This window comes from Cynocephalus volans, chromosome 3 (genome assembly GCF_027409185.1).
Source record: "Cynocephalus volans isolate mCynVol1 chromosome 3, mCynVol1.pri, whole genome shotgun sequence".
In the NCBI taxonomy this organism is placed as follows: domain Eukaryota; kingdom Metazoa; phylum Chordata; class Mammalia; order Dermoptera; family Cynocephalidae; genus Cynocephalus; species Cynocephalus volans.
Window position 1 is genome coordinate 152935256 of NC_084462.1, and position 14429 is coordinate 152949684.

Sequence of the window (14429 nt, forward strand, 5' to 3'; positions counted from 1 at the left end):
CTTATTATTCAGCCCAAGACTCAAGAGGTCCCCTAGTCAGATTTCTGAATCTCTTTTGCTCTGACGTTTCCTCCTCTTTGGTACTCTGCCTGGCTAATATCAGCCCCCTCAGACTTCCTGAACTCCAGTTTGTCTTGGCTTCCCCTTCAAAGTCTGCTCTGTGCCGTTGTCCTAAAAGTGCCTCTAGGTAGCAAGCCCAGGAGATCATAGGGCTCACTGCTTTGATTCTTTTTCTCATGGATTACTTGTCCGATGCTGCCTATTGTCTGGCGTCTGAAAATAGTAGTTTTTGATATTTTATCAATTTTCTATTTACTTTGTTATAGCTGGAAGTAAAAGTCTCAGATACTTTTGACATATATACTGTCTCATTTAAGCCCAACAAACCCTACTAGATACAAGTTATCCCCATTTTGTAGAATTGGCTTTTTTAGATTAATTTACATGCCCTTGGTTAGATAGCTAGTAAGCATTAGGGAAATAGACCAGATCCTAGTGGTATGGTTAATGAAGTGCTCAGAGAAAGCATAGATGTAGAATTAAGCACAGTGAACCCCAGCCTGACCTTTTGGCTATGTCTTTTCTTCTCTCAAGCCCTCGGATGAACAGTACTCAAACCATGTCATGAGACAGCTCAGTTGTCACATATTATGATTACAGTCAGATTTTAGTACTTCTGTGAAAGTACTAAAGAGGGAGACACTCAAGAAAGGAAGGATTAATGGAATTATTGAATCGTTTCTTCTTTTTCCCAGTTATCTCTCCAAAGTCCATTTCCTCAGACAAGCTCCAAACATGTCATGGGCTGGAACAGTCATGCAATGAAGACATTTTCATTAGTGGGTTGTTTTTCTCCTTTTGTTTCCTTATTTGGGTGATACAACCTCTAGATAATTACCATTCCTTCACACTACAGTGAATACAAAAATAAACTTCCCACCAAGCAGTTTGTTATTTGAAAACTGGAGAGCACATAGGAGACTTAGAAGCCATTTGTAAAGCATTCCTTCAAAACTCTGTCTTCATTAATTTGCTGCAGTATTAGTAAATGCTTGTTGCCTCTTCCATTTTTCAGCAGGGTTGTATAGGCAGTTGAGTTTCAGGATCTTAGAAGAGATGCAAGACTTTTCAAAAAGAAAATAAATCCTTATTTGGAATATTTAAGCTTTGATAGGGAAAGGGGTAAAACTAGCATTGCTTAAATGCTTTGCACATGCAAATGGCTATTTGGAGTTGCAGAGACTGATAAATGAAAAAAAGGATTCTTTTTAAGGAAACTCTACTCTGTCTTTTCACTTTAACTGCACAAAATCCTAAATCCTAACCAACACATGTATTAAACATCTTTTATGGGCCAGCACTTGTATATACATTATTTCATTTTATTGCACAACAGTGAGAATATTGAAGAGCAGAGAAAGTGAAGTGACTTGTTTCTGATCATTTAGCCAATGATACTGTTGGCATTCAAGTTCAGATCTTCTTACTTCCAAGTTGGGATCCAAGTAATTGCAGGTATCTTGCAATGTGAGCAATAGGTAGAAAATAGTAGTGGCTGACTCCTAAGTACCAGCCCCACACTCTGTCTGTCCTTTTACCTCAATATGTTAGTGATTTTGAGAAGCCTTGAGCCCCAGATACATACACCTACACAATCACACATTCCTTGAACCTATAGTATGAGTTTGCCTGTCATAGCAAAGGGTAGTGCTGCATAAACTCTTCTTTATCCCTTCCTCATTGAAGTAAAGTAACCTATCTCCTAACCACAGCTAAAGATACATTGAAAAGATATTAGTAAATATGATAAATACCAGTGTAGGTGGAATTCTTAATTTCCTCAAATACTTCGTTAGTGAGTGAGTGAGGTACAAGGGCCAAAGTGTACCTCATCTCAGATAAACACCTGTGTTCCAGAAGTGAATACTGTTGTGCTTCTGAGTGCTGACTTCTGCACCCCCACACCCTGAGGCAAGGTTCCATTGATGAGAGATGTCTCTATCTGACTACTACAGGGATCTTAAATGGGTGGTCTCCAGCAGCCAGCTAACTATGAAAATATTTCAAACCATGGGTAAGAATCAGACCCACCACCCCTCTGTGATTTTCCTTCCTACATTTGATGTGTTCTGTAATGGCGAGGACATTAATAAACCAAGCTTTTTCATCCTGTTGACTTTATTAGTCTATATGCATTTAGTTCATGTGTTCATATATATTTAAAAATAGGAACTTTCCAACAATTAAATTGCATAGGCTTGTTTTCCTTCATCTAGCTTTTCCTAATTTTAACATACCCTTTAGGGACCAGGAAACAGTTATACAAAGTCTAAATTATATTTTCCTGACTCAGATTCATACACATACACCTTGTCCTCCAAGCTTTAGACTACCAAAGAGCAAAAGAGTTGAGCCAGAAGAGAAATCTAGAATGATTATGACATTGGCAGTACGTGAAACTGCTTCTGTAAACTTTCTAACTTGTTCATACCATCTTCAAATAGAATGCGTAATATAGGATATTATGACTTTTGTACCCCTTTTCAAAGCAGCTGGGAAGAATATTCTTATTGTTTCTCAATTATCCAGTGTCTTCTTGTCATCATCTACTTTGAATAATAGAAGTTTTGCTTTCTATCACTTAATAGTAGAGTTCTGACCATATTAGTGGATGTATACCATGCACTAGTAGTGTGGTTGGGAGACAGATCACATGATTTGTCAAGATGACCTGTGTAATACCTGAATTTACTTTTTAAATTTTAAAGCTTCATCTAAATATGAAGTAGCATTATTTCCATCCCTCTTCTACAAGCACATTTTCTCTTAAGAGATTGCTCAATGTATATTCTCTTCAATCAGATAAAAGAGGCTTTTTTTCATTTTTCTAATTTTCATTTTCCTGATTGTCATTCTACTAAAACCTATGTGGTTTCAGGGTTTCATCGTCACTAAAAATATAAGAAGAACATTGGATGTTTTATTCTTTAGAAAGTATGGCAAACATTCTTTTTCCATTCTCCCTAGTGAAGTTTAGCAACTCTATTATGTATGTAGTAATTTCAGGATTTTGGAATGCCTTTCTTTTCAGAAAGGGAAATATTGTTTTGGCCCTACTTTTAACTCTCAAACTTTTGAAACTTTTGAAAATTATCAGCAAAACTCTGGAGTTTCCAGAGGTCCCCATAAAAAGGCTGGTCAAGTAGCATATATTGTGTGAAATGAGGCATGCAGGGAAAGGGAGAAAGAGCCAGAAGTAGAAAAATAATCTTCAGGTTTACTTGAAGATCAGTTTTTCTCTCTGGCAGTAATCCTTTTAGAATTAGACAGACATATAAAGCAAAATGTAATACGGGAATACCAGATGACAATCTTTTTTTCTAGTTCATTAGTTTTGCTTAAAATCAACTTGAAACACATGTAGGTATATGTCAAAGATTTCACTTTTAAAGTTTTAAAATGTACTAATCAGTTCTACAGTTATTTATAGCAAGTGTCCTTAACAATAGATGCATTCTTCATACTCAAGACCTGTCTTAAATAGTTCAATTGAGTACTTTACTTTAGTAATATGCAGTTCATTGTGGTGGTGGTTACTAACTTTTAAAAGATATTTTTCTTGGGTAGTTATATGTCAGTACATATTTTTACAATTTCTGAAAAGTAGTCTTTGTTCTATTTTTAGCTATTTTTAAACGTTTGCCTTTAATGTTATTTTCAAAGTTAAGATCCTTCAGTAAGCCCAAGCTTGAAACTCAGGGCTCTAAAACGTCTTTACAGAGCTGTCTGTAAGCCACAACTGTAGTCTGTTCTCAGAGCAGTACCTAAGGACCCTGGAGCTACTGCATTAGAGTTACCTGGGAATGCTTACTAAAAATAGATTCCTCTGCAAGGCCCCCCACCCACTGAGCAGTATTTCTGGGGGTGGGCCCTGGGAATCTGGCTTTTAAACTCATTCCCCAGCTGACTCTTTGCGTACTAAATTTTGAGAACTACTGCCTTTTGGTACATGCCTGAGGTTTTGTCTTACAGCATCATTCTCTAAAATGTAGTGAAGGATTTTTTTTGGTCCACAAAAATATGGCTAATAGAGGCTTGGGTTTACCCAGAATGAATGCATTTCTGTTCCTTTTGCAGCCTGTAAGTCCAGATCCTTTGAGTCTAAACAGATACTCCCTTTCAGTTGGGCAAATAATAAGTCTCTTCTCTGGTTTCCAGGTATTTGTGGGCACATTGATTCTGAAATGTTGTTAATGATTAACTTAAGGCAGTAGAGGTTGTTTGTTCCTTAAGGAAGATGAGAGCACAACACACACTTAAGTCTTTTCGAAAAAGTTGTTGACCGTTGCTATTATACCTTTGTTTTTCAATGTTATGGTCTTGTTAAATCATCATTTATTTGTTAACAAAACAATCTTCTTGCTTGAATTGAAGTATTAGAAAAGGTGTTCTTAGCCTGATATCTGTGGACAGAATCCAGGGGTCTGTGAACTTGGATAGAAAAAAATTTTATCTTTGTTTTCACTGATTTTGTATATTATTTGTCATTACAGATATCTCAAAATACTGCTTGTGCTCACTACCCTTTAAAGTTATAGTAAATATTAGACCAAATGCTAATCTTGTTATATAAATCTTGTTCATATCATATTTTAAAGTTATATAATTGTGTTTTTTCAATATAATTGATGTATTTTGAAATCTAATATATTTTATGTTATGTATTTACAAATATTCTGAGAAAGGATCTGATCCATAGGCTTCACTAGACCACCAAAGACGATCAGGTACAAAAAATGGGTAAAAACATGTATAGTAGTAGGTCTTATATAGGATCTTTTCATCCTAAATTATTTCCTATTTTGTTTTTTCGAGATATTTCTCTCTCTTAAATGAATTGTTTTTTCTATTCTTATAGTCTTCTTATTGTTGTATATATTTTTTTTAACTGTAGCTGACTCCACTGGAACCCATTCTCTATACACAACATACAAAGACTATGAAATTATGTTCCATGTTTCTACCATGTTGCCATACACGCCTAACAACAAGCAACAGGTAAGAGATCTGGTGTTATCTGTGTTTTCCCTCTTGTTTCATTTCCTTCAGAAGCTTAAGTGGCAAGTTTGTAAAATCTTAAACCAGAATTTAGTGTTGCACCTGTCACAGCAGCGGGAAGCTTTGTGCTTTGTGGAAGTAAGGAATAGCAAATGAGCTGAAAACAAATGAAGAGACACAAATTCTAGGTTAACAGCCAGCTGGATGGCTTTGTGAATTAATCATTTGCTTTTTACTCATGGAGATTGAGGTTTTCATGAAATCTGAAGAGAACAAGTTGAAATCATGGTGATTAGATGACTCGGCAGGGTTGCAAGGAACATGCACGAGTGGGTGAAGTTTCATTTCAGGAGGGCAGTGTACAAGGCAGGAGCGTACTGGTGTTTCATCTTAGATTTCAAAGGAGATTTAGTATACTAAGTTGGAGAAAAATCAAAATACATGTCAATGGAATCTCAGAATAATATTCTTAATATGTTCATCAGGATATAGCAAGGAACATAAATAACAATTGCATGTCTGTACATCATGCACAGAGTTTCTCTTAAAAAGATCTAAAAGCACAATATCTAATTACTAAAATGTAGGTGAGATAGTAAAATGTGGAAACTAAGAAGCGACAGATTGTTACAGAGCAAAATGTAAATTGGTAGTTTTGTTATAGAGAATATGTCGTAGCTGTTTTTTAAAAAAAATATTTCAAAATAAATGATACCAAACTGAAATTCAAAAGAATCAGAGAGCTAACCAATTCTCCTTTTAAATAGCTATTACAAACATGAGCAGTCCAGTTTTACTTCTGACCTTAAAATGGATATAGATTTTTGTTACTGTCAATTGTTGTACTAACACAACATAGCCAGCTGCAGAATGAATCACATCCTCTTTCACAGAAGTTAACCAAACACTGATCTAATCTAATACTTTATCACTTCAGGTTTGATGAAATCACAAATCTAGGTAACAAAACTTGCCATTTGTGAGTACCAGAATACTCAAAAATAGGAAGCAAAGCAATAAGTCAGCTATAAATCTGAAATAAACCTGTTTTAAAATAAACTCCCTGATCCAGACTTTGTTGACAATTTGTTTTATGCAGATTCCAGGTTCTAGATTTTTTTGAGATAAAACACCATGCTGAAAAAGATACACCAGACTTTTTATTCTGACTAGTCAGTAAACAAAAACTTTAAGAACAATACCCATGATGTTTAAAGGGGAGATTACAGCTTATTCTACCTGACCACTCAGAAGAGAAAGACATGATTTGTGAGGGTAAAAAATTTAGTAATAAGAAAAAAGCAATTTAGTATCAAGATTTGATTGTTTATTTCTAAATAAAGGAGTTGAAGTGCTAGACAGAGTGAGTTGGCATTTAAGTGGAGAACTATCTAAATTATTTAATATTGGGGTCTAATCAAGGCAAAAGTGTTATGGTTCTAAATCGGAATGAGGAAGTGTCTGGTACTGTACATATTAAGAAATTTTCATTCTCTACCTAAAGAATTTATTTTCTGCTATATGGATTACTTTATCCTCAGAAAAAATGGAAAGAATGCATTTTAAAAACCCTTTTTTGCATGGATTTTTTACGAATACTGTCTTTCATTATATATAATGTGAAATGGATAAATGGATTTGTTTCTATTTGGGTCCTTTATTAAGACATTAATTGTACATATTGAGCTGTATTTTGAAGGAAGAATAGCATTGCATGAAAAAGACAAATGACATCATCTATGTAGAAATGGCATAATACATAGATAAATTAATATTTGGTTTTGGTATGTTCAAGATTCTTAGTAGATTAATCTTTAATTATTGGTATATTCTGTGTAGCAATCAATATAGGTCAGCCTTTATTTCCATAATATATGATTATACATCATGTTTAGAAATGAAGTAAATTGCCTCATTAGAAGATAATTTGAGAGGCTTTCAAATTTCTAAGGTTAAAAGTACATTTCCCAAACATTCTAATTCCCAGTTCTCAATCCTAATCTAAAAGGCTGTTGTTTCTCTCAGCTGGCAGTCAATACTAGATCATTGATTTTACTAGTATGTACTCTGTGTGCCTTAGTGTCACTAGAAATTTTTTTTTAAAGTTTTGTAAGTCCATGCTTATGCCTAATGTGTAATTGATATACGTATCATACTTTGTTGTTTTTCTCTTTTAAGAGCTTCCATGTCATAAGAAATACAAATATTGTTCAATTTTTCTTTATACTATTGAATTAAACTATTTAATAAACCCTTCCTGAAAAGGCAGTGGCCCAGGATGATTTGGGGTACCTGAATTTGTAAGCCACCCATCCAAAACACCATTGAATGTGAAACAGAAGGTGATCTTAAGCAGTTTTCATTGTAATTAAAGAAGCTGTTTAAACTTAAAACAATTTAAAAGCAGGTTAAATTTCAACATTCCAGAATGTTATTAATTCCTGCATTCCCAGCTTGTGACACAAAAAGTATATCAGAAAACACCTTGGCCACATTTTCTTTAAATGAAGCCAATTAAACTAGAACATAAATTGCGTTGTAATTACTTCAGCCATTCTTATCTCTAAAAATCGTTCGTATGGCAAATTTCTTTCTTATATGAAAATGGAACAAAACTGTTGTTGTAGAAACAGGATTTGGAGACACTGGGGCTTGGCATAATATTCCAGATATTGATTAGACTTATTTGAATGGCTATATCTTTTTTGCAAATTTCTGAATATTCATTTCCATATTCTTCTTTGGAGGAAATGATAAGACAGGCTAAAATATTGACAGTAAATGTATAGATTACCTACTCTAATGTGTACTGATTAGTAATGAATGTTTTAAATACAGTTACATAAGGGAATTGGGGAAGAAAAAGCAGAGTGTTGTCATTTATGTTGGTTGCTTATTTTTTCTTGTAGCTCCTACGGAAGCGGCACATTGGAAATGATATTGTAACAATTGTTTTCCAAGAGCCTGGAGCACAGCCATTCAGTCCAAAAAACATCCGATCCCACTTTCAGCATGTCTTTGTCATTGTCAGGGCTCACAACCCCTGCACTGACAGTGTCTGTTATAGGTATGTATCGGTGCTACTGCAGTGGTGTGTTGTCACACAGAGTCCCCATGCAGTTCTGCTTTCTGAAGTGACAATGGGAAGGCTATTACTATTTACTTTTATCTTTAAACTGCATGTGGATGGCCGAATTCACATGATTCCCAGGCATTTTGGTTAGACACCTGCCATTTCCATTTGCACCTCCTCCTTAGGTGGTGTCCTTCATCCATACCACCTGGTCACCAACTAGCTAATTACTCATACTCCCTAATTATATATTTTTTGGCATGGCAAGAGCAGAGAAAAATGATCATAATAAATAGGGAAGAGAAGTTCATTTTTAAAAAAATTATTGTTATTAAAAAGTCCAGACCCTTGCTTAGGACTCACTTGATTCACTCTAACATTTCTGACAGACAATCTTAGAGGCATTCTTATGCTTTATTAAGCATTTGTTGAAATTGTTTCAATGTCACTTAATTGACCTAGTCTTGTGAGTATCAGCATTCAGGTATCTAGTCCACGGCCATACCACTTTGAACGCACCCAATCTCATCTGATCTCAGAAGCTAAGCAGGGTCGGGCCTGGTTAGTAATTGGATGGGAGAATTCAGGCATCTATCTACAGAGGCCTTTACAAAAATACTGGAGAGGTTGGGTGTTGAAGGGGTTAGGAACCTGTGATCCTGGCTTGGTATAACTGTAGTGCCAAGATGTGTAAGGATACTGTAGCATTTGTAAGATGCTTCCAGTATGCATTGATCCTTTCAAAATATGAAAGTACATTATATCTTTCCATCCCTAAAATTTGGATGATTAGACTTTGTTCATTCTGGATATTTGTTTTTAAAGTAGTGTAGCTACCTGCCCAGAAAGTGGCCAACACAGACCGACAGTTGGTTTGTGAGATCCACAACTGTCTGATTCTAGGGGTGATGCAGGTTAGTTTTAGGAGTAAAGCAAGCGTAGTGTAGGGGAAAAAAACAAGTAAAAGTTATTTCGGCCTACTGCTGACTGCCACCATCCTTGCACATTTCATAATAAATACCTTTGTTGAGCTGTTACAAACCCATCACTATTCTAGGCACCTTACATGTGTTCCCTCATTTAGTCTTAAAACCTATCAGGTAAGTATGTTTTTATTCCCATTTTCAGATGATGAAATTTAAGCCACTGTGGCCCGGTAACTTGCCTGAGGTCAGCCTGTGAGTACTGGGCAGAGTTAGACTTGATTGCAGTAAGTCTGATTCCCAAGCCCAGTCTCTTACCTGCCCTGCTGTGCTGCCTCTCACATGCCATGGAAGCCGGGTCTTTGCAGTCCTTGCTCCTGACACAGAGGCTATTTCAGAACTTTTCAGGTGCTGAGCCTACGTGAATGTTGCTTTGCCTCACACGGATTTGTCATCTCTCTTCCCCTGGGTGACAGAGCCACTAAAAGGATTACTCAAAGCCCATTTCTTCCGAGCAGTGAGAGACCCCAAAGGGGTTAATTTCCTGGAACCCTCAAGAGTGAGGTATTCCTTCTTTTTGGAAATTAACCACTAACTGGGGTTCTCACCCCACATTTATTCTCCAGACCAGGAAGTTACAGGAAAAGAACATAGGTGGGGTTATGACCAATTATAGTTTAGCAATAGAGGCTGGTAACATTACTAAAATAACAAGGTGACATTCCATAATGCAATTTGCAAAAGATTAAGTCAATCCACCAACAAAAGCTTGATCTTAGCAAACACTGTTTTTTCCCTATAGCAATTTTCCCAGTATCTTTACATATCAATCAAGTAACTTGTCTGTCCTTGAGCCAGCAACCTTGCTGTGCCACAACTCTCCATCCACATCAGAGACCCTAGCCTGAGGAAGGTTTCCTGTCTTCTGCAAGGTTAACATTTCTATATATAATTTTAAGAAGTTAGGCTAAACCTGAAACTGCAGGGCTTTGGAGGCCCTGTGAAATACATGTGCTTTATAAGTATTGGTATATTCCACATGTGAACACCCTAGAGCTGGGAGGTCTGTAGTTTACTAGGATCAGGGATGGAAACCCCGATGATGGAGAACGAGATCTGAAGCCACATTGTTAAGGATATGGTCTCTGAAAGCCACTTTAATTAGTTGTAGAATGAAAGAATAAAATAAGCACAGTACATTCAACTATAATTGGGATTGAAAATTGTTTGCATTTAAAAAATACCCTGAACAATTGAAACATGCCATGTACTGGACTTATGTAAAGGATTTCATACTACTTTGTAGATAGAAAGCTTAACCCTTTTTGAATGGCCACTAGGGCATTTGGGGGAGTGGAAAGCTATGTAATTTTCTTTTACTGAGAGCTTATTTTCAAACCTTTGTCTAATCAGTACTGTTCAGTAGAAATATAACACAAGCCGCATATTAATTTTATATTTTCTAATAGCCACATTTTAAACAGTAATAAGAAATAGGTGGAATTAATTTTAATATGTTTTTTGACCCAGTATTATTTACCCCGTATATCTAAATATTACCATTTCAACATGAATTAACATGTAATTTTTAAATTTAAGAATTACTGCAAAAAAAAGAATTATTGTGACATTTTACATGTTTTTGGACTAAATTTTTGCAATCTAGAGTGCATTTTAGACTTACAGCCATCTCAGTTAGAATGCTAAAATTTTCGTTGGGAATGCTTCATCTGTATGTACATTCCATAAAATTTACAATCGAAAAAGTAGATTTATATATCCAGATTGTTCCAAACACACTTTTTAAAAACTTTTGAATAACTGAATTGAGTATCAGGTTTTAAAATTTATGTTAAAATTTAATATAATTTAATATTTCTTGGTCATACTAGTTACATTTCTCATGTTCAGTAGCCAGCTGCATGTGGCCAGTGGCCACCTTAGTGAATAATGTAAGTCTAAACAGGCTGCTAACGAGGGCAGGTGTCTTAGTCTTCTTCAGTACTTCACTGTCTTATTCTTATCACCCACCTCCCTGAAAATCATGATTTTCACTGTCTCTCTCTCATTTTTAATCCGTTGCCTGGAGAGCCCATCTTTTTAACCCCATCACATGACGCTTCCTGGTCTCAGCTTTCTTTACCATGGATATTCATATATTTATTTACCTACACACACCAGATCCTGTTTTCTCAGTTAAATATCCTTAAAACCAGACTATATCCACACATCTCTACACTATTACAGCAAGATACTCCTTTGAGAAAACTTTCCAACTTTCCACAGTTCAGACACCACGCAGGTGTAGGTAAATAAACATATGAGTGTTCAGGGTGGAGAAAGTTGAGACGAAGGAGTTTTAAATGATAAAAAGCATTTGAATTACTGTAGCTACACCACTAGGGATAATGTTATATTAGATTTAAATAAAATTAGTATAAATTAGTGCATCCCTAAATGTTTCCACCAAAGTACCTCTGATGAAAGAGGCCTATAAATTCATATCCCTAGTAGTTTGAGGAGTGGCTGGAGTATGAGGAAAAACTCAGAGGTGTGAAAATTGCTTGAAGAGCCATGTTTTATCTTAAAATTGATAGAAATTTTCCATTCTACCTCATAATACTTTTCAGGAGGAAATAAGCTCTTCCTTAATCCTCCTCCCCCAACATTAAAGGTTACAGAGAGGTGCCCTGTTTATTTTGTGTCTTGGGGTAATAGTGTAGAGACATGTGGCTATAGGCTGGTTATAAGTATATTTAACTGAGAAAATGGGATCTGGTGTGTGTTTTAAAGTACAGATAGATGGATTTCAACGGGAAAAAAAAGAAATAATTCCAGGAGTGGTCAGGAGTATGTTACAGAAGCATAACAGGAGAACAAGAGAGAAAAATTCTGAGAGCGAACCTAGAGATAAGGTCCTGAAATAATGTGGTGTTATACACTCCCTGGGGACTGGAAAGTTAATATAGGAAAAGCTGACATTCACACTAATTCCAGGGGCCAGTTAACCTTGAATAGTCATGACATAGCCCAGAACTCAGAAATGAGTCACTAAGTCTGTGTACTGTACCTAAGCATCTCCCACAACTGATAAGAGAGCTCTTCAGTCTCTATTATTTTATTTGTTTCATTGTAAAATGAGCCTAATTGTCTGGTCCCAGTTGATAAAACAGATTAGAAGCAACAAATCAAAAAGGTGAAGGAACTGTTAATGGCAAGTGTGTACTGAAAATATCAGTATGTAATTACTCATGGAGGAGATGCAGAGAAACTATTCACATCAAAGATACAAATTCAGTGAGTTTAGCAGTCTGTGGTCATTTGGTTTGAGAGCAAACAACCAAATAAACTTCACTCTTCCCTGAGGGTTTCACTTTGTAAAAACAGTGTAGAATATCACCATTTTTCAAAGACTAATGAATTTATGGATCCAGTTATTGAAGGTCAAAGGCTGCAAAGATCACAAAAAGAGACAAATGTGTGCCTCATAGTGGAAGAATACAACTCACCTATGAATTAGTCTTGCCCCTCCCCCCCCCAAATTTATTTCTGAATTTGATCAAGCCTCTAGACAAGCCAACTTACAGCAAATATAAAAGGCATAGGAACATGTTGTAGTTGACAAAATTCAGACTCTGAACAACTCTATGTGACAAATAGCCTAATTCCTTCAACAAATAAATTGCAAGAAATAAAAAGAGGGTGAGAGAAATAGAGGGGAATCTAGAGAATAAAAAAGTTTGAAAAGGTTAATTAATTGCAACATGTAGACCTTATTTTTGTTCTAAATTAGACAAAAAGATAATGAAGAAAATCTTAGGACATCTTAAACAATTGGAAATTAGAACATTGACTCGCTATTTGATGAAATTAAAGAATTATCATTAATTTTAAAATAGGTAATAGCAGTAAGTAAATTTAGTAATACATAGTTATAATGATGACCATGAGTCTTCAAAACAAATGTTAAATTGTAGTCAGTATCTATGTTTAGGTAGAAATATATGAGGAAACTTCAAAAATCTTCCATAGAAGGATTTGTATTATCTTTTAATTCTGTTTTTCTGTGAACTTTTTGAAGTACCCGTGTATGTTACTCATCTCTGAAAGGTTTTTGTACTCAGTGGTTAAATGTAATAAATGTTGAAAGGAGTCAGTATGATGTAGTGCAAAGAGCACTTGGGATTAGACCAGATTTTTAAACCTCTTAGATCCTAAATTTCCCTTTCTGTACAGTGAAAGGTTGCTTGACATCACCTTAAAATCCCATAAGTAAAGTGTTTAGCATAGGCAGAGAGTGTAGTGTATGCACATGAAGTGTCCCTGTTTGTCCTCTTTTCTCTTTAAAAAAAAAAAGAGAGAGACAGAGAGAATAGATATGCAGGCTTCAACTAAGAAGAAAAAAAAATCAAAGTGGGTCAAGTGGTAGAAATTTCTTTCAGAAGGTTTATTCCAAGCCATAATTAATCAGCATCCCTATTGTCCAGTGCAGCTGACCTTTCTAAGACAAAAATCTGAATATGTCCCTCTGTGCTTAAAAACATTTAGGGAAAGGTTCAGACTCTGTAGCATAGCCTACTGCATGGAGTCCTTCAGCTGGCCTCTTGTCGGCTTCTCTACCAGTCTCCCTCAACCACCCCTCCCTCAGTCTTGTGGAGCTGCTTACCTCTGCCCTGAACATAGGTGCCCTGCCCCTCCTCTGCATGTACTGCTCTGTGGCTGGAATGCCTCTTCTCTCACACTCCCCTCCCTTCCTCCTGGGACTAGATGAAGTGCCTTTCCTAAGTGTTGCAAATAGCACCATGCACTTCCCCAGCAGTGGACTCAAACCCCTGGAGGGAGTCCCCACCAGACTTTCTGGAGGGCTGAGCCTGTGACATCAACATTATTAGTTGACAATCCCCTGATCCTCAACATTATTAGTACAGTGCTTGGCGTGTAGCAGGTGCTCAGTGAGGGTTTGGTGAATGAATACTGTTAGAAATCAGAAGCCCTCAGGGAGAGAATGATTAGCACATGTTTGTTCCACCACTGAGCTTTCCTGTCCTTTCCCAGGCCTGCTTTCTTGGAAAGCTCCTCAAGCCCACAATCTGATCCAGGCTCAAGAAAGGGAAACTCTCCTCTGCCATTTTGATGTTTTCTGTGTCACTCTCCATTTAAATTTGGGGTTGGGGATTTTAATTTATTGCAGTTTCTGTCATGCTTTCAAAGTAAAAGTGTCTTCTCACTTTTTTCCATGGAGATTTGTGTGCAGATATCTCTGGAGCATTCCCTTGTATCCACTTGAAATTGGTTATGGGTATCAAGACCTGTTACTTCATCCAAGGTCTTTGATACCAGCAAATGTTACATGGTCCAGGTCAGCTAAAACCAGC

The 14429-nt window shown here is 36.2% G+C and overlaps 1 protein-coding gene across 4 annotated transcripts in view; it reads left to right on the top strand.

Annotated features, from left to right (window-relative positions):
- The window catches only part of SIPA1L1 (signal induced proliferation associated 1 like 1), a 131538-nt gene that overhangs the window by 50685 nt on the left and 66424 nt on the right, over nucleotides 1–14429 (top strand). For all 4 annotated transcript variants that reach the window (XM_063088672.1, XM_063088673.1, XM_063088674.1 and 1 more), the window contains exons 5-6: nucleotides 4955–5058; nucleotides 7968–8125. In XM_063088672.1, coding sequence (XP_062944742.1) covers nucleotides 4955–5058; nucleotides 7968–8125 — 262 coding nt within the window. The remainder of the gene's footprint in view (nucleotides 1–4954; nucleotides 5059–7967; nucleotides 8126–14429) is intronic.